General features: G+C 44.7%; 1 protein-coding gene across 6 annotated transcripts in view; it reads right to left on the bottom strand.

The window, feature by feature from the left end:
- LOC137424105 (uncharacterized) overlaps positions 1-26,656 on the bottom strand; it is a 71,057-nt gene that overhangs the window by 43,529 nt on the left and 872 nt on the right. For 3 of the 6 annotated variants that reach the window (XM_078774856.1, XM_078774857.1, XM_078774855.1), the window contains 6 exons: positions 14,022-14,166; positions 13,233-13,774; positions 10,484-10,616; positions 10,295-10,361; positions 2,899-2,976; positions 2,475-2,686 (listed from right to left, as the gene is read on the bottom strand). In XM_078774856.1, coding sequence (XP_078630982.1) covers positions 2,475-2,686; positions 2,899-2,976; positions 10,295-10,361; positions 10,484-10,616; positions 13,233-13,774; positions 14,022-14,148 — 1,159 coding nt within the window. In that variant the 5' untranslated portion in view covers positions 14,149-14,166. Of the gene's footprint in view, positions 1-2,474; positions 2,687-2,898; positions 2,977-10,294; positions 10,362-10,483; positions 10,665-13,232; positions 13,775-14,021; positions 14,167-26,656 lie in introns of all 6 variants that reach the window. The other 3 variants (XM_078774854.1, XM_078774853.1, XM_078774852.1) reach the window with 2 other exon arrangements.

Genomic DNA, 26,656 nt, shown 5'->3' with positions numbered 1-26,656 from the left:
TGTAACTTCAAGGCCATTGAGTCTCTCTCACGCCTTTATCTCCAATCTAACTCACCATATGATTTCATTTTTATCGATGGTTTTACTTTTAGACTCGGTGTCAGCAATAATTGAGAACAATCCACACACGCGGGAAAATGCAGAGATATATTTTTTAAAATCGCGTCATGGTGTATCATACACCGCCCAACATGACACCGCCGGCAATGTGTCGATATATATTAAAAATTCGCTTTTGCTTTTCCGTTATGATATATTACTATTTCGTTTGATGATAGTCGTCACAAAAACGTCAACAATGATGCCGACATATATTTCTTCGTTTTTATTTCATTCAACATATTAGCCGGAAGTAAAATATGTTTCAGGAAATTACCGAGAGATATTTCTTCGTTTTTTTTATTAGTTATGTGCGCATACACTTTAAATAGGTTTATTTGAAATCTTTAATTTCCCACAAACATTCCACACACGCGGGAAAATGCAGAGATATATTTTTTAAAATCGCGTCATGGTGTATCATACACCGCCCAACATGACACCGACGGCAATGTGTCGATATCTATTTTAAATTCGATATATCATTTCATTTTTCACAGTCGCTAACATAGTTTTAGACTCGGTTGAAAAAAAACGAGAAGAAAATCCGATGAAAGTTGCCGTTTATAGAACGAAATGAATTCTCAAATGCCTGTAACTTCAAGGCCATTGAGTCTCTCTCACGCCTTTATCTCCAATATAACTCACCATATGATTTCATTTTTATCGATGGTTTTAGAGTCGGTGTCAGCAATAATTGAGAACATTCCACACACGCGGGAAAATGCAGATATATTTTTTAAAATCGCGTCATGGTGTATCATACACCGCCTAACATGACACCGACGGCAACGTGTCGATACATATTAAAAATTCGATATATCATTTCATTTTTCACAGTCGCTAACATAGTTTTCGACTCGGTTGAAAAAAAACGGGAAGGAAATCCAATGAAAGTTGCCGTTTATAGAACGAAATGAATTCTCAAACGCCTGTAACTTCAACTTCAAGGCCATTGAGTCTCTCTCACGCCTTTATCTCCAATCTAACTCACCATATGATTTCATTTTTATCGATGGTGATTTATCAGCAATAATTTAGAACATTCCACACACGCGGGAAAATGCAGAGATTTATTTTTAAAAATCGCGTCATGGTGCATCATACACCGCCCAACATGACACCGACGGCAACGTGTCGATATATATTAAAAATTCGCTTTTGCTTTTCCGTTAAGATATATTACTTTTTCGTTTGATGACAGTCGTCACAAAAACGTCAACAATGATGCCGACATATATGTCTTCGTTTTTATTTAATTCAACATTATTAGCCGGAAGTAAAATATGTTTCAGGAAATTACCGAGAGATATTTCTTCGTTTTTTAAAATTAGTTATGTGCGAATACACTTTAAATAGGTTTATTTGAAATCTTTAATTTTCCACAATATAATTTACTTGCCATTTATCATTTGATGATTACGAGACAAATTCCTCTTGAGGATCGTGACAATTCATGCGCTGCGTGGAAACTTCTATTTCCAAAATGAATGAGACGATCGATGAAGAACGCAGACTTGAACAGGATGCAGCAAGAAAACGAATGAGACGGGCGAACGAGTCCATCGACGAACGTCAATGCAAACTTGCGGGGTCACCCGTGGGATTCCCACGGGTGACCCCGCTAGTATTTAAGTATTATCTCAAACTTGATAAAAGTGATGCAGAGCTTCATAACAGCAACGCAGAGAAGGAAATCAAGCAACCAACATCATATCATTTGATAAGAGACAAACTTCCCCCTTCCTCCCATTTTTCGTCAGATTTACACCAATTTCGGGATCGATCAATTTTGGGAAAAGAAAAGTAAATAACAAATAAACAAGAAGACGTCATGCAGAGCACGATGCTTGCAAAATCCACCCATCCCCTCCAAAAAAAGTTGTCATGGATACATCAAGTTGTCCATTTCGTCAAGACTAAAACTGACGACCGAAATCAAAGTTCGGGTCAATCGGATTAAAATTAATGATTTATCAGATGAAAATTGCTGATTTTATAAGTCTGACCTTGAGTTGACCTTTGACCTTTTGACCTTAAAATAGTTGGTTTCCCAATTTAGTGACGATCTACAAATGCTGTTCAATTTCCAAGTTATTCGGATGAAAAAATGGCGATTTTAGGAATTTGATCTCCAGATGACCTTTGACCTCAAAATCAATAGGCTTCTCAATTGTGACGACCTCGACAACTTGGTGAAATTTAATGACGATCGGTTTTAAATTGTGACCTGCAGGCGAGTGACAGAACAAACTGACAAACAGACAGAATAACAAACGCAACTGACCAATATACTTGAAAAATCTTCGATTTTGCAAGTAACAATCCACCAATTGGCGGAAGACCGATCTGTGTTTTTATCGGGTGTGACTTGCCTTGTTCCAAGTTGCTCCCAACAAGCTCATCGTCCGTGTCACTGTCGAGGTGAAGTGGCACTCCCCTCTGTGTTGACGTCGACTGTTGAAACCTGGGCAATGAAGAGTCCGCCTGTGCTGTGGCTTTGTCAGTAGTTGACTCAAAAATTCCGATTTCCTCCTCGACGTCTGTGTCAGAGTCACCGACAAAGTTTGGGGCAACTGGCAGCCTTCTGTAAAAAAAAAGATGAACAAACAAAAGGTAAATAAATAAACAAAACTAGAAAGCATCTCAGAATGCAAAGCCTGTACACGTCCGCTTCGCACTCAAACAAAGATGGGATCCCACTGCACGGGGGAAGGGCAAATTAGGTAATTACTGTATATTCACAAGTGCCCAATTCCATGCAGTCCCAGTGCCAAGCCCATCCTGAATGGCACAAACCTGGCAGGTGTGGAATGTTGGACTGAAGTGCGAGTTGCCATTCCTTCATCCTCTTGGTCTTCATCTCCATCTTCTTCACTGCTCAAAGCAGGAACGTCAAACCGATGAAGCAAAGTTAGACATGTAAGGTGTTTCTTCACATATATTTTAATCCAAGGTCAAGGCTCGCAGAAGAGCTGGGACACACAACAGATCAGGATGCAACATAACAAGTGCAGGAGAAAGGGGAAACACCAATAGCAGGGCGGAGGAAGAAGAAGGTAGACGCGGACGGACAAACAAGGGATGCAGGTGACAGTGAAGGTTACTGGTAGTTATGGGAGAATGCAAGGAGCAAACAAGATGGATATATGAATTTTTTATTTTTTATTTTTTTTTGTATACAAGATCGAGGCTCGTGAAAGAGCGAACATTAATCACACAGAAAGACAAAACAGACACACAAAACAAATAACATCGGGAGCGGTAGACAAGATGGGGAGAGAGGGGGAAGGACACAAACACAACATTTGAGAGCAGGGACCGAGAGACATGGAGACATCGAGAGAACTGTGGGAGGGAGAGGGCTTTGGGGGGGAGGCATGGGAAGGGGGGGGGGGGTGGGAGAGGTATAAAACATATGGACACTGCCAAGACTTCCAGGAAAGAAGTTGGAATTTCAAACAAGGTGGATCTGGGGTGAATTAGTGGGGGTATAAAAGATCAAGGTTTTGGATAGGGGAAGATAAGAGATGGTGGTGAACAGCTGTTTTGAAGACCTGGAGGGAGGAGAGGGATTGAAGTGAGTGTGGGAGTTTGTTCCAGAGGCGGGAGAAAAGAGGTATGAAAGAGTGAAGGTGAGCAGAGAGCCGAGATTTCGGCAGTTTAACCATCAGAGGGTGGCTGGCAGATCTTGTGCGACCTGTAGGAATATTTGGGGGACAGAGCACAGAGAGAGCTGGGGGAGCAAGGCCGGAGAGGAGTCGGTAGAAGACAGAAAGACCACCTACCTGCCTGTGGTGAGTGAGTGAAAGGCCCTCAGAGATAGCTTCATCGCGGGAGATTCCAATGATTCTGAAAGCTTTGGATTCAACAGCGTGAAGCCGAGCCAGGTGTGAAGCAGGAGCACCAGCCCATAGGGGAGAACAGTATTCCATTGAGCTGCGGATGAAAGCCTTGTATGTGGTGAGGAGCTCAGGTGTGCCTAGGAAGGACTTCGCACGACGGAGGATGCCCAGTCGGCGACTGGCTTTGGAGGCCAGCTTGGAAATGTGGTTTTCCCAAGAAAGATCATGGCAGATGGTGAGACCCAAAAGCTTGAGCGACAGAACTTCTTGGAGAGGATTGTTGAGAAAGTAGATGGGAGGGTTGTCCAGTCGATCTTTTCGGAGAGACATAGTAAGAGTGTGAGATTTGTCAGGATTGAAAGACATGTTCCACATGTTTGACCAGTCTGTGATTTTGTCCAGGTCTTCAGAGAGTGAGGAGGCTGCAGACTGCCGATCTGAGGGAAGAGGAATGGAGCGGCAGAGAGTGGAGTCATCAGCAAAGAGATACAGAGGATTTTCCAGAGAGTCGGAGAGATCATTGATAAAGACCAGAAAAAGCACAGGGCCCAGCACACTGCCTTGGGGAACTCCAGCCTGAACGGGAAGGGGAGATGAGAGAAATCCATTCAGGGCCACACGTTGACTACGAACAGAGAGGAAGTCCGCAAGCCATGCATGGAGATTTCCATGGATACCATAGGAGGAGAGTTTGGTGAGCAGAGCTGGGTGCCAGACCGTATCGAAGGCACGTGATATGTCAAGGGAGACAGCTCTGATTTCCTGTTTGGCATTGAGGACCTCCATCCATTGTTGAGACAGCAGAAGCAGCATGTCCAGAGTAGAGTGACCTGGTCTGAAACCAAATTGATGATCAGAGATCAAGCCATTGGAGAAGAGGAAAGATTTCATATCCGAAGCAATGATGGATTCCATGACTTTGCTGATAATTGGGAGCAGGCTGATTGGTCTGTAGTTGCAAGGATCTGTTTTTGCACCTTTTTTGTGTAAAGCGGTAATGTTTGCTGATTTTCAGGATGCTGGCAGATGACCTTGAGCAAAGGATAGGGTGAAAAGAACAGAGAGAGGGTGAGATAGAGCGGCAGAGCAGGATTTTAGGACCCGTGGGCTGATGCCATCTGGTCCAGTTGCAGAATCAGAGTCGAGGTTTGACAAAAACTCCTCCACCTTGTCAGGAGAGAAGGTCACAGAGTCCAGGAGCAGTTTGGTTCGACTGGGAAAGGTGGGAACAGAGAGAGATGGGTTTGGGACTAAGGATTTTGAGGCAAACACAGAGTTGAGGCATTCGGCTTTGTCACGTGCGATGTCAACTGTGTGGCCATTTGAGGTAAGGGAGGGGATGGAGGGGGAACAAACACCAGAAACGGATTTGACCAGACGCCACCAGGATTTGGAGGAAGGAGACAGGTTTGAGAGTTCATTCTTGAGTGAGGAGAGATAGTGCTTCCTGGCACTCCTGAGGGTAGACACACACTTGTTCCGAGCTTGGTGGAAGGAACTGAGATTTCCTTCAGTTGGATTAGCCTTCCAAAAGGCAAAGGCAAGTTGTTTCAGGGCAACTGCCTCACCACAAGATTCAGTGTACCATGGACGGGAGGAAGGGTAAGACAACTGAAGGCGAGATGGGATAAATCTGTGCATGAGAGAGATCAGTTTGCTTTGGAAGAATTCCCAGGAAGAATTGATGTCAGAGGCAGTGGAGATGGGAGACCAATCCAGACGATTGATGGCTGCTTGAAGACCGTCCCAGTCGGCCTGAGTGAAATGCCAGACTCGTCGACGCTGAGGAGGCTCTCTGAGAATGGCCAGAGAGATGTCCACTTTGACAAGCACATGATCAGAAGAACCGATTGGAGCAGAAGAAGAGCAGCAGACATTAGCAGGGAAGTTAGTCATAACCAAGTCTAGAAGAGAAGATACTCCATTGGCTGAGATCCGGGTCGGGAAATTGACAGATTGTGTCAATCCCAGTGAGTCACAGAAGTCCTTTGCTGAGGTGCCATGACTGGTGAGAGAGGAACCCACACCCAACCAGGTGGCATGATGACAATTGAAGTCACCACATATGAGGAAGAGAGAGTTGGGATGAGTGGATAGAAGTTGGTCCATGTTGTCAGACAGTGAAATGTAGATGGAGTCATCACTGTTTGGGGGACGGTACAGAACACATATGAACAAAAGGTGGGAGCGGAGAGGAAGCCGTAGCCAGAGGTACTCCTGGGGGTGAGGAGGAGAGAGGGCAGTGCACGGAGAGTGAGGAAGAGAGTTTTTGATAAAGATAGCCACCCCATCACCAGGCCGAGGCTCAGGTCTATCATACCGGAGGAGGGAGTAACCAGGAAGAGATATTAAGGAATCAGAGACATCTTGAAGGAGGAAAGTCTCTGTTAAGCAGATCAAGTCTGGATTGTCAGAAGCAACCTGTATGGAGAGATCAGTCAGGTTTGAGCGAAGGCCCCGGATGTTTGAGGTCCATACCGTTAATGAAGAGAGAGGGGGAGCATCGGGTACAGGACAGGGGAGGGGAGGAGTAGGGTAAGATGCAGGATGAGAGGGGGAGGTAGGGAGAGCAGTTGTTAGTGTGTCAGCGATTGCAGAAGAGTTCCAAGAAAGGGAAGGATGAGGAGGATGAAAGGTTTGAAGGTGAAGGGATGAGGCACAGAGAGGGGTTGTTTGAGGGGGGGCAGAGTAAAGAAGAAGGTTGGGGGGGGTGGAGGTATGAGATAGAAGGGAGACGAAGTGGGGAGGAGGCAGCTTTGAGGAGGAGGGGGGAGGAGGGAGAATTGGAGAGGAATGGTATGGGGGGAGATTTGAATGGGAGGGGTTGGGGGGGAGTTTTGAAGGGGAGGAGTGAGGGGGGAGTTTAAGAGTGGCGGGGCAAGGGGGGAGTTTAGGAGTGTAGGTGCAAGGGGAGGGATTTGGATGGGAGGGGCAAGAGGGGAGTTTAGAAAGTGGATGATTAATGAAAGACGAACATTGAAAACAAATTGGGTTTGTTGTGATTTTCAAGTTAGCAATCCGGTTCAGAATGATGGAGGAGGGATGGAATGAATGTGAATTTAGACCATGTAGTGAGGGAGACGTATAAGATATTGAATTTCTTTTTTTTGAGGTGGAATGAGTTGGGAGAGGAAATTGAGAAAAGCCTTTTAAATAGGAAGAAAAACAGCGTGTTGTAAAATACCACTGAGTAAAACACTGAAGGGGAAAGGTTATACATATTTAAATAATATTTAAACAGAACCGTGAACAATCTTATGTGCACAAAAATACCAACGGGGGGAGAGCCGAGAGGGACCACCACGACAGGGACCACCACGAATGAATGAATGAATGATCGTTTTAAGGCCATTTTTCCCGCTGGAGCGGGGTTAGCCTTGCGGGCCCCATGACAATCATGGTTCCCTGTTTGAGGCAATGTTTTTATGGCCGGATGCCCTTCCTGACGCCAACCCTTGGTCACGCTCTTACGATGCGCAGGGATACGGTGTACCTATTCTAAATCTGGGTACACACCGTGATCATTCATCCCAGCAAGCTGGTACTCAATTTGCCGACCTCGGAAGGATGACAGGCTGAGTCAACCCCCCTGGCGTTAATTCAGCGATCGACCGGGATTCGAACCCAAGATCGTAGGATCCCAAGCCGGCACCCTAACCGCTAAGCCAACACCAGGCTAAGATGGATACATAAGCAAAATTTTGAGAGGTTGGAGGTGGTTTAACAGGTGAAGAAAAGATCTTGGCTTTGGATGGGGGATGACCTGAGATGGTGGTGAATAGTCATCTTGAAGACCCAGGAAATAATTGGATCTGCGACCAAGCTGTCGGTGATGGCGAAGTGATAAGGCCCATAGACGCAGCTTCATTATGAGATATTCCAATGATCTTGAAAGCCTCAGTTTCCACAGCATCAAGCTGAGCAAGATGCGAGACAAGGAAGCCAGCCCAGAGAGCAATGCTCCATCAAGCTGTGGATGGAAGCTTTGTAGGTGGACAGAAGCACAGGTGTGCCAAGGAAGGACTTTGCACGACAGAGGATGCCCAGTCGGCCTGAAATGTGGCCTGCCCAAAAAAGATTATGGCTGAGAGTGAGACCCAAGAGTTTGAGCGACTGAACCTCTTCAAGATGGATGTTGAGAAAGTAGATGGAAGGGTTTGTGGAACGGTCCTTTCAGAGAGAGAGAGAGAGAGAGAGAGAGAAAGAGAGAGGGAGAAATCGTGAAAGTGTGGGATTTCTCAGGATTGAAAGACACGTTTCAAGTGCTTGACCAGCTCATGATATTTGTCAAGGACTGAACAGAGGTAAGAGGCTGCTGCCTGTCTGTCAGAAGGACGAGAGATGTCATGTCAGAAGGTGGAGTCACCAGGAAAGAGATAAAGAGGATTTTCCAGAGAGTCGAGATAATTGATTGAGAGATAATTAATTAACACATTGAGAATGTACTGGGAAATGGTAATTCTGGTAATTAATCGAGAATGTATCGAGAATGTACTGGTTATTAGGTCGTCATCTCGAAAAGATGAACTTGTAAAATGGGTCGTGATGTCTGGATGTCTGTCCATCCAGTCGTCAGTCCATTAACTTTTTGCTATTTTTGCTTCTCCTCCCTTATCACCCAGGTGATTGTTCTGAAACTTGACAATTGAATACAAGACAGTATCTCGCACAATTGCTCAGAGTTCGATCTTTCAATTTAGGATCATGGAGGCTCTCAGGGATGGTGGGTGGGTGGTTTCAGGGGTTTAATCCCCAAACTTTGGATCCCTATTTGTCCCTTATTTACCAACCGATTGCTCTGAAACCTGATACAGCTTTTCTATTCGATACAACAAACAACCACAGGCATTTAGAAGCCCCAGACATGTCCCTCATCAGTGTTAATAAGCAACCAAACCAAACACCATCTCCCTGTAGGAAGTCTACCTGAATGTTGGGAATGTTGGCATCATCTTTCCAATGGCAAACAATTCAGTCAGGTCAGGCTGCCACATTTGTACCACGCATTTGGGACTGCCACATTTTGGGACTGCCACATTTGGGGACACCCAGTGCTACCTGCCGCATAGTCGGGTTCTCGGCGACTAAACCGACACCCCTCACTGGCTTTGCTAGTGGGGAGGGTAACTGTGACACCCTGCCATGACCAAAAACAACACCTGGAAAAGGGCGGATGAGCTCCTATAGGGAGCCAATAGCCATCCAGTCAGGATATGGCGTCTCCTAAAAACACCCATCTCGTTTGGACCGGTTCAAGTCATACCAAAGACTTTAAAAATGGTATGTGCTGCTTCTTTGCTTGAGAAAGATAGAGTACGGACAATCCCCATCGGTTGGCATCCATGGGGAGGAGGAAATTCCCCAATGAATATGGTGAGAAACCGAGTTGTTATGAGCCAATGTTATGACGTCGCTGGTACCCAGAGTATCCCAGGAAGTGACAGCAATTCCCAAGCTCAGTGGCTGTGTTAAGTGTTTGGCATGCCAGTGTGTGTGTGTAGGTGTGTGTGTGTGTGTGTTTCACCTTTATCACATTTATCTATCAATATTGTTAAAATGAATATCAAATAGCTGTATGTTGAAATATGTTGAAAAAGTCAAAACTTTACATGGGGTGTACTTAAGTGTGTGTGTGTGTGTGTGTGTGTGTGTGTGTGTGTGTGTGTGTGTGTGTGTGTGTGTGTGTGTGCGCTCTATTCCAAGCCTTAGCCCAAGTATAAAAAAAGAATAATAAAATAAAGATAACAACATGCATTAACTAAACCACCAAGCCTGCCATGTTCATCCCACAAGGTTCAAAGCCCGCTCACTGGCAGCGATGGTCAAAGGTTTGGGTAGAACACGCACATCTATGAACCTTCGGTCCTTGCACCGGTCGATAACCCTGGGAGTCTGCAGTAGGGAGCTGCAAGCTATCAACTTTTAGGGTGAGTTCAGAAGGTTCTCCAAATCTTTTGTGTAGAGGAACACCACCTTCTCACAGGTATGTTTCCATGTATTTTAGGCTTCTTTTAGAAGCTTTGTAAACCATTTTAGGTTAAAAAAACCTTATCTCGCACACAAGATACTTTATGTTGCTCTGACCGCCGCCTTATTCTGAGGTTTCTGTGCATGGCACCGAGCATTCTTGGGCGGATTACGTCATTTCGAAAGTCACGTATTCTGAGATAATAAAAATGAAAATCCATCAATTTGAGAAAAATCTAAAGCAAGAAGTAAAGTCTGTAGAGAATATTTAAAAGATGTGTGCCAATAAAGTTTGGATAGATGGGCAGGAAAGATCTGCACAGTTGAGATCGGACCGATTATGATGTAGGCTGACGAAGGTAAACATTCGAAGTAAAACCCACCTGTCGGGAACAATCATACTGGTGGGAGAAGTAAACCGGGCTTTCTGCCCCGGTGAAGATGCAATCCCTGTGGAAAAGCATCAAAAGGCCGCATTAATGGCGGCCCTGAGTGTCTTTCTTGAGCTCCTCAAGAAAGCGACAAACATTCGTATAAACTTTGGTTTTGCCCACATACAGTTGACCTTGTACCTGATTCATGTAGTAGTGAACATGAAATTATGCTTTCTTGCGACTCGGTGACGTACAAGGGCAGAGGAAATCCAGAGGCGGTGGTAACGGGAGTTTTGCCCAATCTCAAGCTTTGCTGTTGCTTCAGTTGCACCTGCTGATGGCAGACATTCTCAATTCCTTCAAGAGCAGGTGGGTTGTGCTGTCAAAATGAAACACAACAGTTCAAATGCTCATTGTTTAAACCCTTGCATTAAAGGTAAAGGGGTCACCTTAGAAATTTGATGTGGATAAAAATCATGAACAGGAAAGTTGCTAAAGATAGCGTGACAGATGGACCGACAGACAGACCGAATAAAATACCTCCTCCCCTCCCACCCCACCCCCCCCACCCCCACCCCACCCTCTGGTTTATTCCAAAAAGCGTGGGGATACTAACTGGAATAAGCTTGTTCTACATGATCGAGGGCATTTGACTGCTAGCAATATTCGGCAAGTCAACATGTTCAAGGACACATGACCTTCGATGGTTAATCTATTGAATCCAAAACCTAAGCAGCTAATCTCTGTATTACAGTCCATACAGCTCCAAGCTAGGTTGAAATTACTTAGCTGGTTCTCAAGTTATCGTGGTAACAAAAAAACGATATCGCACGCAGGACGGATGTACTGACATACAGGCTGATTCACATACGACGTACTATTTTGTTTTTGAATAACTGTGTTGCGTGAACCGATTTACTTGTAATTTGCAGCACTTATAGACAAATGTTCCCCATTTATTATGTGAAAATTTCATTAAAAAATAATTGATACAAATTTAGTTATTGGTCTCGATATGGCGGCCGTCATTTTCGATCACTCGGAACATTCTCTGCTTGTATTCGAGCATGGATTTCTGCCGCATTTCATCAGTGATCTCCCAGAAGGCATTCCTGATGCGGTGCTTGAGTTCCAGCAAGTCTCTTGGTCGAGTCGTGTTCACTTTGGACATTGCTTGGCAGCACCCAGCTTCGACCAAACTCCGTCCGAAGACGTCGTTTCACTTCGATTAAGCTTTTTGTGGCCTCATACCAGGTTGCAGCTTTTGCACGCTCCTGACTGTTGTAACTTGCCATTCTTGCTGATTTTTTCTTTACATTATGCTGCTAAAAAGTCTGAAGCTGACTCTAAGATCGGTTCCATAATTATCAACGTTTAAGAGCAATTTAATCGACATGTCATGTCACGGCAAGAGGTCAGGCTGTTTCCCATCATCAAAAATGACGGCCGCCATATCGAGACCGATAACTAAATTTGTATCAATTATTTTTAAATCAAATTTTCACATAATAAATGGGGAGCATTTGTCTATAAGTGCTGCACATTACAAGTAAATCGGTTCACGCAACACAGAGTTATTCAAAAACAAAATAGTACGTCGTATGTGAATCACCCTGTACATATGCAGGGACAGACACACACACGTTTGATGTATCCAATTTGAGGCGACTGCCATTGAAATCCAAATTTATACTGCTAACAAAGAACACTGCTGACTCGGAAGATTCAATTGGTTTTTTTTGCAACACATTGTTTTTGTATTTTTTGCAACATTTTGTTTTTGTTATTTTTGCAACTTTTTTTTTTTTGTATTAAAATCAGGCAATTATTTCTACATCTTCGACCAAATCAAAATATTCGGTCAAAATTGGCTATATTTAGTGTTCACTGGAGGGGAATATAGGTTTGCTCTCCATCTGTCTGTCCCAGCTGTGGGTTTCCAGACCTTATCCTGTGGATCCCACCTGTGGATTTCCCAAACCCGTTAACATATTGAACTGAAACTTGATAAATGGCTTTATTATGACAAGTCACAGGAACTGCAACTTATTCTGTAGCTTTGCGTGCCTAAAACAATTTTTCCTATTGTATATGGCTCACAATTGCTGCATGCTCCGAACAAGAACATTTATTGGTACCAATAGGGGAGATGTATTTCAAAGCAATTCTCCCTCTTGTTATCATTTCCTTACTTTAAAATATATTTTGGGGAAGATGGAGAAATAGCACCTCCATGGACAAAAACTGTCTAACAATTTCTACGATTGTCACTATACATCTTGGTCTTGTAAAGATTCCATTTGAAATCAATGCATTTCAATGCGTGGTACAAATTTTCACCCTGCAGGGTCTTCCGTAGAATACAGAACGGCATTTGAAATTGCAAGATGATGATTCATCGTTACAGATTTTGGGAGAATAAATTTGTGATGACGAGTTTTGCATCACCACAGTTGAAATCGTAATAGACGTAATAGAAGATCTAAATGCCCCATTTACAAAAAGTTCCGATTTACCATACTCTGTTAAAGCGTCGCTGTGGCCAAAGCAGTTTCTTGGCAAGGATTATACTGGGTAGTTTGCCATTGCCTTCCCAGCAGAAGTTAGAGCGGGAATGTGGAATCTGTTCATGGTGTCGGGGATAGCGCGCCTACTCTTCGCGAAGGACACTGTGGGGTCTTTAACGTCCACCAACTAATGCCGGCAGACGGGGCATCCGGTTTATCGTCCATTCGAGGAACGGCATTTATAGCTGGCCCGGGATTAAAACCCAGCCTAGAGGGCTTCGAGGTGAGTGTGCGTACCTCTTAGGCTATCCTGCCAGACTGTGATTATCATTACCAAATTATATTGCAGAAAGGAAAAAATTAACTCATCATGGAAAGACTGTCATTAGATTCTGCAAATAGCACAAGCCTTGTGGTCATGTACAGATTGGATTGCTTACCCCATTTACACTTCGTTCACCCTCTCCTCCATCCACATTCATCTGAGAGATGGCTGTGGCAGTGACACCTTTAATGTGTGCTGTCACTGCAGCTGTGCCACCTGAGATTGTCTCACCATTATTTGTGCATTGCAAGGGACTACAATGCACTGCAAAACCAGGTGAACAATTTGCATTCTTCTGTTCTAAACCTTTGTCTTCAGTCATGTATGGCGACATGTCTAGCGGCTGGGTGGCTGCATAGACATCTTCATCGTCAATTGCGTCGTCATCATCCTTGGAACTGTGAGCAAGAAGCAGAAACTGCGAAGAGATGTCGCCAAAACGAAGTGCGGCACCATGCTCGATAGACCAGGAAACCCCGGGTTGTAGGCGTACCGCATCACACAGGGTGCCATTGAGGCTTCCCAGGTCTCGAAGGCGAGAGGCACGTGGCTGAATGTCAAATGCGGCGTGGCGACGAGACATGGATGAAGTTGGCAAGTGAATTCCGCAGGACGGGTCACGACCAATCAGGGTTTCTCCTTCATATAATGGGAATGCTGGATTAGAGGATAAAATGAAATAAAATAAACATCAAATTTGACAATTCCTCCATCGTGTCAATATATAAAAAGCTGATGAAGTGGAAACAAAATGATTTTATATTTCCCTGTGAGGCAAACAACTTGCAGTAATGATTAAATGTTGCCAGTGCTCATCTTTCTAAACATCTCAATGCCTTTTAAAATCAGGGTGATGGGACAGACAAATAAGGGTCTTAATGATAAAGAGTAAAGGACAGCTCACCTTTCCCAGTTAACCCAGGGCCATCGAGGATGCGAAGGAAAGCCAGCGGCAGAGGTTCATGGGCAGCTACTGGAGGTCTCTCACAGAAAGACGAATGAAGCACCTGCGTCTGCTCCAAATTCTCCATGGCTTCACCTTCCAAACGCTTATTGCCCCATTTACAACACAAGACAATTCACATTTTGAGAATTATAGATATAAACGATTAAAATCATATCCTGCATTGACAATGTTCTTTGGTTTGTTCATTCACCTGCAGAGCTCCTACCGCCCTACCCGACGACAAGACTGGGTGAATGGGTTAGTATTAAAAAGGAACCTAACCACTAAAAAGGAACCGAAACCACGAGGGAATCTTGGTGCATTCCAAAAGGTTCGCAACAAGTGTGTGTCCACTGTCTGTGCAACCTCAATAATGAGCTTTCAAACTTGTCCCCCTCCTCTAAAACCTGGTGGCACCTTTTTAAGTCTGTCTCTGGCATATACTCCCCCTTCCATTCCTCACCCATCTTCAAATAGCACCACAGCCGACTCTTCTTATGAGAAGGCCGAATGCCTCAATTCTGTGTTTGCTTCCAAATTCTTGTATCCCAAACGCTTAACTCTCGGTACCCATCCTTCCCTGTCGTACCCAACTGTGCCTGGACCTGAGAAGGTGGATGTGGTTCTTTCAACCCTCAACTCTGACTCTGCTACTGGACCAGACGGTATCAGCTCACGTGTACAAAAATCCTACACCGCTGCTATTGCACATCGTCTCTCTGCCATTTTCATGCCATAATTTGCGCTAGATCATCTTCCAACATCACCGCATCAAATAAAAAGGTGTAAAAACTGATCCTCTCAACTGCAGACCAATCAGCTTACTTCAAATCATCAGCAAGGTATGGAATCCATCACCACAGTCGATATGAAATCCTTCCTTTTCTCCAACAACCTCATTTCAGTTCACCAATTTGGATTCAGACCAGGTCACTCCACCTTAGACATGCTGCTTCTACTCTCACAACAATGGCTGGAGGTCCTCAGTAGCAGACATCCGAGATCAGGGCTGTCTGTCTGGATATATCTTGTGCTTTTGATACAGTCTGGCATCCTGCCTTATTTTCCAAACTCTCTGCCTATGGAATCCAAGGCTAACTTCACTCTCGTAGTCAATGTGTGGCTCTCAACGGAATCCTTTCATTTTCTCTCCCTGTCAAGGCTGGAGTGCCTTAAGGCAATGTTCTTGGCCCAGTCCTAATCCTGATCTTCATCAATGATCTCTCTGACTCTCTGGAACGTTCTCTTTATCTATATGCTGATGACACCACCTTCTGCCATGACATCCCTCATCCTTCAGACAAGCAGGCTGCAACCTCTTCCTTCTCTTCAGTCCTTGAAAAGTTTTTTCGTAAGCTGGTCAAACACTTGGAATACATCTTTCAACCCTGAAGAATCTACACCTCTCGCTATATCATCTGTCTATCTATAGGGACCGTCTGTCAAACCATTTTATCTACTTTCTTAACAATCCTATTATATTGTTACGTTTGTGGGGGTAGAGGATGAAATACTCGAGTAGAGATAGGATTATGTCATATTAGCATGGCCCACGGGTGAGTAGGAAGCCAAACTCGATGTATGTCAGTCGAAAAAATGTGAGCTTAAGGTTGTTTATGTGTTCTTCACACGGGGGTGAAGATATGCTAATTGGCTCTAGGGTTTAAGATTAATCTCCCCAGTATGTGATTGGCTCCTATGATTTCCGCTATGTTCTTACAATTATAACAAGCCGGCCATAAAAACCCATGTCATTAACCAACAACAACAGCAACTACCGGCATAAATGCCGACAGAAGCCCGAACATTCCCGATTAGGCTAAACACCGCCCCACCATCTCCGACAGTACCCGGAGATTACGACCTACAAGTAAATCCCGCCTCCAAGGAATCGTAATAGACAATTAACCTCGCCCCACAAACCGACCAAGGAAAAAGGCCCCGCCCAGTAGAGGCGTTGAATCGGTGGGCAATCAAGAGGGCTGTGTGGCCCCGCTCCCGAAGTGCATGATTGGTCGGGGTGACATCGAGAGACTTCGAGAACGGAGGAGGAAGACTCTCTGAAGTCTTGAAGCTCTCTCGTGCTGGCTTTGTGGCGGGCGGACACTTTTGTCTCTGGCTCTTGGATGCGGCTGGCTCGAGTGCGCTTTTTGGGGAGGACTGTTCGGAGCTCAGAGAACCTTTGCAACGTTGGAGGGGATGTTGTTGATGGTGATGCTCTTCGGAGACAGAGGAGGTCATGAACAGACCAAAGGAGGCTGTCCTGTCGGCTTGCTCACGCTAGCGGCTGGCTACGGGTGTGACTCCACAGCATATGGTTTGCTTCCCGCGCGGTGACTCAGGTTCGACGACCACCCAGTTCCTCAAAGCCCTCGTTGTGCACCAAAGCTGAGTACCAGCCGGCTTAAAAATTATTATTTTAATCATTCCCCTGTCTGTTTTTTGAGTCTGCATGTGGAGGTACCTTAATTAGGATATTAGATTTACCTCACGCTTCATTTTCATTCCATGCTTAATTTTTATTGAAGCATTATTATTGTTGCATTTCATTTGTCGTGTCTTGTTTGCATGGTGTTTGGTTTCGGATAAAACCCCGTTACTATTGTCCGTGTAGGTAATCACTTTGGTCCTATCCCGTACGCGCCAAAAAGTACTGCCAATTTTCGGATTGCTCGCCTCTGAGTAAAGACCGACCGGCTATCCATCCAAGGCTGGTTTTCATTGGCTGCCGACTTGACAATATTGAGGCAGTGCAGTCATTCAAACTCCAGGGTGTCTCTATCGGCCATGATCTTTGTTGGGCAAACGACATTTCAACGTTGGCCCCCAAAGCCGGCTTCCGACAGGGCATCCTCCATCATACAAGGTCCTTCCTTGGCACATCTAAACGCATATCCACCAGCAAGGCCTTCATCCACAGCTTGATGGAGTACTGCTCTCCTCTGCCTCATACCTTGCTTAGCTTGACACTGTGGAATCCAAGGCCTTTAAGGTTATTGGAATGTCCTGCGATGAAGTCGAATCAATGTCATCACCGATGGTTAGTGGTCTCTCTGTCTTCTACCGCCTCCTTTATGGTCTTGCACCCTCTGCTTTTCCGATGCTTTGTTCCCTCTCACCTCCCCAACTCCTGCCCTTCCATGTTTATCCAGGACTCACACGGTTCACCATCAAGCCCTCTCTCATGAAACTACCTAAATCCAAGATCACTGCTCACCTCCACTAATTTGTTCCTCTGTGGAGGAACCAACTTCGGCATCCTCTTCAATCTCGTTCTTCCCTCCAGGTTCTCAAGACAGCTGTTTACTACCATCTCAGATCGTCCCCAATTCAAAACGATGATCTTTTCTACCCTCGTCAATTTGAAAAAAAGAATGATTTTAAATATCGTATAAAAAAAGATTCCTGAAGTTTAGCGCAACTGAAACAGTCTTATACACCACCCTATTTAACATGTCCAAGTAACAACTACCAGGGTTGCCTCTCCATGGTGGTTGCACCCCAACACAAGTCTGGGGCCAAGACAAATCTTCCCCATTCTTCCCTGCTGCCCGGATTCGTCAGGGCAGCGTGGTCACGGTCACAGTCAGAGAGCTGATCAATCCCCATGGGTTGGACCTTTCCCTAGTCTCTTTCTAACTCTATCGTAGTCCTGACTTCGAGAAGGCAGAGGTACACCATCTTGGATGTCGGGGATCTCTGGGTCGCTCCTGCGAGATCGATCGGCTGTCTCCGTGCTGCGGGTTTTTTCATGAGAACTCTCCAGGGCAATACAACAACAGCACCAACATGTCCAAGTACAGTACGGCAAAACTGAAGGATCTTGGAAATGACAAGGCAATTTGTTTTACAGTGCCCAAGTTTTTCATTCAATTTAAATAAAATAAAGATTGTAAAAAGACAAATTAATTAACTCTGGAATTATGTTTATGAAATGTCAGCTTATGATCGAGGAACAACTTATTTATACAGTCAAACAAAATCGACCGTTATTCCAAACAGGAAACTTGTTGTTTTTAAGAATGTAATAAAGGACACAAACAACTACTGTAACGTGTTAATTAGAGTGGCGTAATGTAATTGACATTACGTCAAAGGCAGAATTAATTAATTTATATGACTTTTGTAATTTATATTTTACTTTAATTACCTACTTTTATTTCAATTTAACTATGTATTTGTATATATATGTATATATATATATGTATATATATGTATATATATGTATATATATGTATATATACAGACTTGGCATTTAATATGGGATATTTTTTTTGTGGGGCTGAACTTACTTTTCAAGATGTCTTAGAACCAAAAGTTCATTGGAATTATGTTGAAATTATTCTAGATTTTGTTAATGTGACCTTTAAAAAACAAAAACCACATTTGACATTTCGAAACAAATAAATTGATCCTTGAAAGTGATGTAAACTGATATTGAACTCAATTCATGGACAGTACTGTGTTAAACTTCTGTACATTTTCCAGAAGTATCTCTTTATTTTGCACATTAGCCAAAATTTTTTTTTACAAAAACAAAAGTTAAATTACGACTGGGATTACGGACAGTAAAATTACAGTTCAGTACTTCGTGTAACCCCCACGAGCATTCAGGAGAGCACGTACACGTTGAGGCATGCTGTTCACGAGATTTGCCAAGGTTTGGACAGGAATCGCTTGCCATGCTGCAATTCACGCACAGAGGTCGGCTGCTGGTCCAAGTGGTCGATTTGACGCGTTAATTCTGCCCACAATTCTGTATCGGATTCATATCCGGGGACATGGCAGGCCACTCCATATGCTCTACACCACAGTCAGCAAGAAAGTGTTGGATCATGCGAGCACGATGAGGCCGTGCATTGCCATCTTGGAAGACAAAGTTTCCTCGAAAGGCTGCACGAGCAAATGGAAGCAATGATTCTTCCAGAATGGCCATGTACTTGAACTGGTTCAGGTTTCCATTCAGAACAACCAGGTAAGTTTTGCCCCCTGCATGAAAGGCAGCCCAAACGGTCACCCCACCACCTCCAGCTTGGACTCTTGGCACTATACAATCTTTGTTGTAGCCTTCATGCAATTGTCTGCGCACTCGGACGCGGCCATCTTGACGATAAACAAGAAATCTAGACTCGTCACTGAAGATCACGTGATTCCAGTGTCCTGGCTGCCATTGACGGTGCTCTCTGGCCCACTGCAAACGGCACTGGCGGTGTTGTCTGGTCAGGTGTGGCTTTCCCAGGGGACGCCTGGCACGATAGCCTGCTTGAACCAGTTGTTGGTTGACTAGCCTTCTGAATACAGGCACATTTGTCAGTTGCTGCCACTCAGCCCTAAGCCGATTAGCTGACTTGGTACGGCCATTGCGGACTAACCGGTGCAGCTGGCGATCATCCCTCCTTGTGGTTCTGCGGGAACGTCCTGGCCTCGGTATTGGAGTAGGGACACCCCTCTGAGCATTTCGTTTCAGGATCTTTGACACCTGACCTTGAGCGATGCCATACTGCCGAGCAATAGCACGCTGTTTCATGCCGTAATTTCGTAAAGCCACCACTCCTTGACAAACAGCATTGTCGAGTTGACGGACCATCTCCAGAGGAAGCGGCAATAACTTTTGGAGACGTGCAGCAGTTGTTTTCCACGAATACAGAATGTTACACCCCTTGTATACCCGACTGTAAAGCCAATCATCAAATGCACCTGTCCGTACATTTTGCCACGCCACCTGTGATATAATCCTGTTGTTGACTTATTGCTGCGACAGACAAAGAGTGACATGGTTCTTTTAACAAATAAATCACCAAATAGTGCAGTATATAAAAGTGTAAAAGAAACTCACCAGATTGATATACTGAGTTAAGAAAGTAAACCTAAGTCAAGAAAAAAAAAAAAATTCCATATTAAATGCCAAGTCTGTGTGTGTATATATATATATATATATATACACTAGCTGAGGTACCCGGCTTCGCCCGGGTTGAATAAGAATAAGACAAATATATGATGAAAAGAACATGTATATTTTAGAGCAATATCACAGTACATTTCCTACATGACGTTTTGTCAATTTTCAATTTCTCAAAACCTCTTGGTATACAACATTTCTGGTTTTCTTACTTGGTGCCAAGACATAAAGATTGCTTGGTTTTCCAACCCTCGAGCAGCCCACGTACAGCTGGCCATGGGCAAACACTTGTTCTGTGAAGTTCAGGCCTACAACCTTCATTGATTGCCCCTGTGCCTTGTTGATGGACATAGCAAAACATAGCCTGATGGGGAACTGAATCCTCTTGAAGGAGAATGGAAGGTCATGTGGAATAAGTGGTATCCTTGGAATGAATACTTTCTCTCCTCTGTATTGTCCTGAGAGGATGGTTGCCTCTAGGACATGCGGCATCATTTGCTGGATTGTCAATCGTGTTCCATTACACAGCTTTGGTGGATCAAGATTCCTTAGAAGCATGATTGGTGCTCCCACCTTGAGAATCAACCTGTGTGTTGGGAGTCCTTGAGGCTGAAGACTGTTGAGAAACTCAGTTGGGAAGTTTACTGCCTGATCTTCATCTGTCACTTTGTCAAGAGAATCATAATTTCTTTCATGACCGGGAAGTTGGTGGAGGAGCAAATTGTTGATCTCTTGAACAGCATTGTTCTTGGGGGCCAAAATGGCTCTTTCGGCAAGCCATGATGAGTCCTGGAACTGGGTCTCCATATTGGGAAAGTCCTTTTTGATCAAGTCATCTTTTGTTTCAACAAACTGTCTAAATAGTAGAATTATTTGTTCTGATGCATCTTGAGGGTATAGGCCATTGCCAACTTTCAAAAGCTGGCTTGAGAACACCCCTGCAGTGTTGTCACCAAGAAGGTGGACTCTCATGTTGGTATTCAGGGTAAGTCTTTGCACATGTGGCCAGAGGAGATAAGAAGACTTGATACAGGCCTTGACTTGATCTGCTCTTGTGCCCCGTTGGATGACTGGGAGAGTCTGACGAAAGTCTCCAGCCAGAACAGTTGTCACACCACCCATGATTTTCTTGTTGTTGCAAATATCTTGGAGTGTTCTGTTCACTGCTTCGAATGCCTGCTTGTGGTTCATAGTAGCCTCATCCCAGATGATGATTTTGCACTGTTGAAGGATCTTGGCATTTGCTGAATTTTTGCTAATGTTGCAGGTTGGGGTGTCTTGCTTGGTCAAATCCAAAGGCAGTTTGAAAGTTGAGTGTACTGTCCTTCCTCCTTCAAGAAATGTAGCTGCAATTCCACTTGAGGCCACAGCCAGAGCAATTTCCGAATTTTGACGAACATTGGCCAGGATGATATTAATGAGGAATGTTTTTCCTGTCCCGCGAGGAGCATCGAGGAAGAATATCTTGCCAGCATCATCATCAACACTCTTCAGGATAGAAGTAAAGGCTTGCGTCGTTGGTTAACCAAAAAAATATTTCCAACAGTTGAAATAATTATTGTTTCCAAGAGTTGAAATTTAATGGAATTCGAATTCGAATAAAATCTCAACTAAAAAAAAAAACCGTTTATTCGTTCTTGGCGCGAAAAATATATTCCAACAGTTGAAATCATCCAATCCACGTTGATCACATGGATCAGTAATTTTATCCACGCCTATGTTTTATCCACGTTCACACGTCACGTGACGTTTTGTTAACTTCGTTCTTTTAAAACGTTGTTGTTTTAAATCTCAACTCCAAAAACAAACCAAAAAAATATTTTCAACAGTTGAAATAATTATTGTTTCCAACAGTTGAAATTTAATGAAATTTGAATTCGAATAAAATCTCAACTGAAAAAAAAAAACGTTTATTCGTTCTTGGCGCGAAAAAATGGCACGCATTTTGTCATTATGTGCGACTTTACGTCACTCCTACGGACGTGAAAACATTTGTTTTCCTTAAAAATATATTTAAAATAAATAAAATAGTACATAAATTAACTGTAAAAGAAGCTAAAAAACAATTTAAAATACAATAAAAAGCACATTAAAAATATATAAATATGTACGTACAGTATACTGTACGTACGCGCAACCGCTGATTCGCATTCAAAACAGAGGCGACGTACAGTATTCCTTTACTGTGTCTGTGTTAGCCATGGGTCCGAAGAAGGATAATGCTAGTGTTTCCAAGCGTAATGTGGTTACGATGGACGATAAGGTAAATCTGATTAAAAGGTATGGAAAAGGTGGAAAAGTGTCGGTGATAGCGCATAGACCTTATCGCGAATCGGAACCACAATGCGTCATGGGATCGGAAAGGGGCAATAGCACCGCCACAAACTACACCATGGAATTGCAGCTGGCCCAGTTTTTTAAACCATTGATATTAAAATAAAAAGTAGCCTATAACCACCGGAATTTTATGCTGATTCCGAATCTGTGTCTAAAACTTTTCTCCGATGTGTAGTTCTTGAGTTATAAGTGGACATCCAGACAGACAGACACTCCTCCTTTATATATATATATATATATATATATATATATATATATATATATATATATATATATATATATATATATATATATATATATATATATATACTGTATATATATATATATATATATATATATATATATATATATATATATACTGTATATATATACATAGTTGGGGATATGGGAATTGTGTGGGTAATTTGATGTAAATTTTCCCCTTTTGTATGCTGTAAATCTTGTAAATACCACCCTCCAATAGTATAAAGATCAAAGGTCACCCTTAGTTAATCCATCGCATACACGTAGCAAATCTTAAGTTCCCTCACTAGTTATGTCCGTAATACATGTTAGTATAAGGCTCTGTGGTCCACTAGTTAATTACGTTGCATCAATTAAATAAGATAGATTCCCCTTTTGTCAGCTATTGCCAACTGCATTCGCCACTACGGTTTTGGCTGATGATCAGCGCCTTTGACTCCATTAGCCACGAGGTGAGCTCGGAGCAGAAAGGCGTGTCTCCACCTCGTCATAGAGGGGAGGAGTGAGCCAGCCCTTGCTGACCAACCAAGGATGAGGGGTTTGGCTTTGAGAGGGCGTGGAGAGAACCGTCGAGGAGGTTCGCGAAGGTTTGAGGGCGTGGCATATATAACCCGCGGTGGGACGCCCCCACGAGAGATGAGTCCAAGAGAAGAGAGGAGATGGGACACAGAGCAGATGGGATACGAGAGCTGAGCTTTGACTCCACCACGCAGCGTTGACTCCACCACGCAGCTCGACTCCACCACGCAGCTCGACTCCACCACGCAGCTCGACTCCACCACGCAGCTCGACTCCACCACGCAGCTCGACTCCACCACGCAGCTCGACTCCACCACGCAGCTCGACTCCACCACGCAGCTCGACTCCACCACGCAGCTCGACTCCACCACGCAGCTCGACTCCACCACGCAGCTCGACTCCACCACGCAGCTCGACTCCACCACGCAGCTCGACTCCACCACGCAGCTCGACTCCACCACGCAGCTCGACTCCACCACGCAGCTTGACTCCACCACGCAGCTTGACTACACCACGCAGCTTTGCCACCGCCGCAGTTCGAACCGTAGCAGCTTGCACGACCGCAGCTTGGGCTTTGACGGCGGTGCCGACCGTGGCCGCGGAGGAACGGGGCTGCCGCTCCCGGCCCGACCTTGACCCAGTTCCCGTGGACCTTCCTCTCACTCCAGCATTCGTTCCTGCCATCATCCCCTGTGTAAGTGTGCTCGTAGTCTGTCTTTTGTCTTGTCCCTGGGTTTTATAAGTAAGACTGTATATTTAAGCTAATAATTGCACTGTGTCTCCTGCTCCTTCCATTGCTTGGTAAATCGTATTTCCTTTCCTTTCTGCTTTAGTTGTGTGTAGATCGTAATAAATCCTGTTATTCCCTATTTGGTCTTCTACTTCTTCATGCTCTTTCGGTCGCTTTAGAGGTTTCCATCATTGCACACCTGTGGCACGATTTGGCCAACGTTACGAATATAAATCGGGTCTAGTCTCGGTAAACGGCTCACGCCGCAGTTCGCTTCGCTCGGCGCAAACATCCATTACGCTGCGGCCGTGAGCAGGGGGTGTTCCCTCGCGTGCCGGGAAGCGCTGGTATTTAGGTCAAAGGACGTTTGGGCCTAAAACCCTACCCAGCGCCGACCGGGCGTGGTGTCATACCCCCGGGACCACGTCGGTCAGTAATAGACGAGGGGATTAATCCCCCCTCGATAAGGGGAACAGAGGCCGATGTCGGGTTCCGTAATAATATATATACAGTATATATATTTTATATATATATATATATATATATATATATATATATATATAAACACAAATTGCCTTCTTAAATCCTCCCTTACGCTCTCAACCCTACGGCATTAATTCCTTCCCCACTTCAAACCGCTCCCCACCACAAATCCTTAACTCCCTCTCCCACACCGAAAGTCCTCAACTCTCCCACGCACAAAAGCTCAACCTCCCCCTTCCAAATCTGTCCAATCTTTACTGTCATCCCCACTCCTCACCATCCTTCCGCTCATAAAAGCAAACAGGAACTCCCACATCGAAACAGTGGAATATTTAACGCTTTCTACCTTTCATGCAATCAACGACTTCACAGAAACCCATCACGGTCACCTGTCCAACTCAAAATTTCAGAAAAAATATTCAGAAATATACTTAGCAAGGACCTGTATAACCTCTACGGTAAAAGCCCTGCTTGAGAGAATGCCACATAGTTATTTAGGTGGTGCCTAAACAACATGATGCATCCTCGATCGCTGAGGAACATCTTCACAAGGCCCGTGGACGCCTATTGGCTCAAAATCCTAACTGTCGCTTTCTTCATTTTACACTGAAGGGAAACCTGATAGGGAGAGTCTCTCCTCCACCACTCTCTCTGTCTCGCCTTCACCCCTCTCTCTGTCTCTCCTCCACCCCTCTCTCTGTCTCTCCTCCACCCCTCTCTCAGTCTCTCCTCCACCCCTCTCTCAGTCTCTCCTCCACCCCTCTCTCTGTCTCTCCTCCACCCCTCTCTCTGTCTCTCCTCCACCCCTCTCTCTGTCTCTCCTCCACCCCTCTCTCTGTCTCTCCTCCACCCCTCTCTCTGTCTCTCCTCCACCTCTCTCTGTCTGTCTCTCCTCCACCCCTCTCTCTGTCTCTCCTCCACCCCTCTCTCTGTCTCTCCTCCACCCCTCTCTGTCTCTCCTCCACCCCTCTCTCAGTCTCTCCTCCACCCCTCTCTCTGTCTCTCCTCCACCCCTCTCTCTGTCTCTCCTCCACCCCTCTCTCTGTCTCTCCTCCACCCCTCTCTCTGTCTCTCCTCCACCCCTCTCGCTGACTCTCCTCCACCCCTCTCGCTGACTCTCCTCCACCCCTCTCGCTGTCTCTCCTCCACCCCTCTCGCTGTCTCTCCTCCACCCCCCTCTCTGTCTCTCCTCCACCCCCCTCTCTGTCTCTCCTCCACCCCCCTCTCTGTCTCTCCTCCATCCCCCTCTCTGTCTCTCCTCCACCCCCCTCTCTGTCTCTCCTCCACCCCCCTCTCTGTCTCTCCTCCAACCCCCTCTCTGTCTCTCCTCCACCCCACTCTCTGTCTCTCCTCCACCCCCCTCTGTCTCTCCTCCACCCCCCTCTCTGTCTCTCCTCCACCCCCGTCTCTGTCTCTCCTCCACCCCCCTCTCTGTCTCTCCTCCACCCCTCTCTCTGTCTCTCCTATCTCTCTCTCTCTGTCTCTCTCTCTCTCCCCCCATTTTCCCCACCTCTTCCACCCCTCTCTCTCCCATTTCCCCACCTCTTCCACCCCTCCCATTTTCCCCACCTCTTCCACCCCTCCCATTTGCCCCACCTCTTCCACCTCCCCTCTCTCCTCACCTCCACTACCCCTTCCTCCCCCCATCTTAATACTCCCATCACGAAGCGTGTTGCCCAGCAACGATGGGTACGTTTTGTAGTACAAAATACAGTGTATATATTTGCATTATAATTGTGGTACATTCTATTATGGACATGCTCGCATTGTAACAGTACGTACTTTACAGACGTATTCGCATTCTAATACCGTAAAATGGGGTGAATAGGGACAGCAAGGTGAATAGGGACACAAACTGAAAAAAAGTTCGGAAACTTTTTTCGCTGAAAATTGATAACCATACTGATCTGTTGATATTTGGGTTGAAAGTGTTCTCTTGGTTTTTTTAAAAAGCAACTTATAGTCCCTATTAACCCCATATATGGGTTAAATAGGAATAAATAGGATTTTTATGGCTGTCCTTAATAGGGACAGTCACTAATGCAAAAAAATAATAATCAAGAAATAGGGACAGTTTGGAGAAACCTTTCATCCCATATATTTTTTCATTGGCACCGTGGTTTATATTATGGGTGCATATTATGTGCATCCATCTGAGCTATCAATTTAGCAATAAGTTGGAAACTCAGGATTGTTTCTTGATGATTATTTTTTTGTATTAGTGACTGTCCCTATTCACCCGTAAAACGGGGTGAATAGGGACAGCCATAAAAATCCTATTTATTCCTATTTAACCCATATATGGGCTTAATATGGACTATAAGTTGCTTTTTAAAAAACCAAGAGAACACTTTCAACCCAAATATCAACAAATCAGTATGG

This window comes from Myxine glutinosa, chromosome 3 (assembly GCF_964187855.1).
Source record: "Myxine glutinosa chromosome 3, kmMyxGlut1.1, whole genome shotgun sequence".
In the NCBI taxonomy this organism is placed as follows: Eukaryota; Metazoa; Chordata; class Myxini; order Myxiniformes; family Myxinidae; genus Myxine; species Myxine glutinosa.
This window is presented reverse-complemented; position numbering and strand designations above follow the sequence as displayed.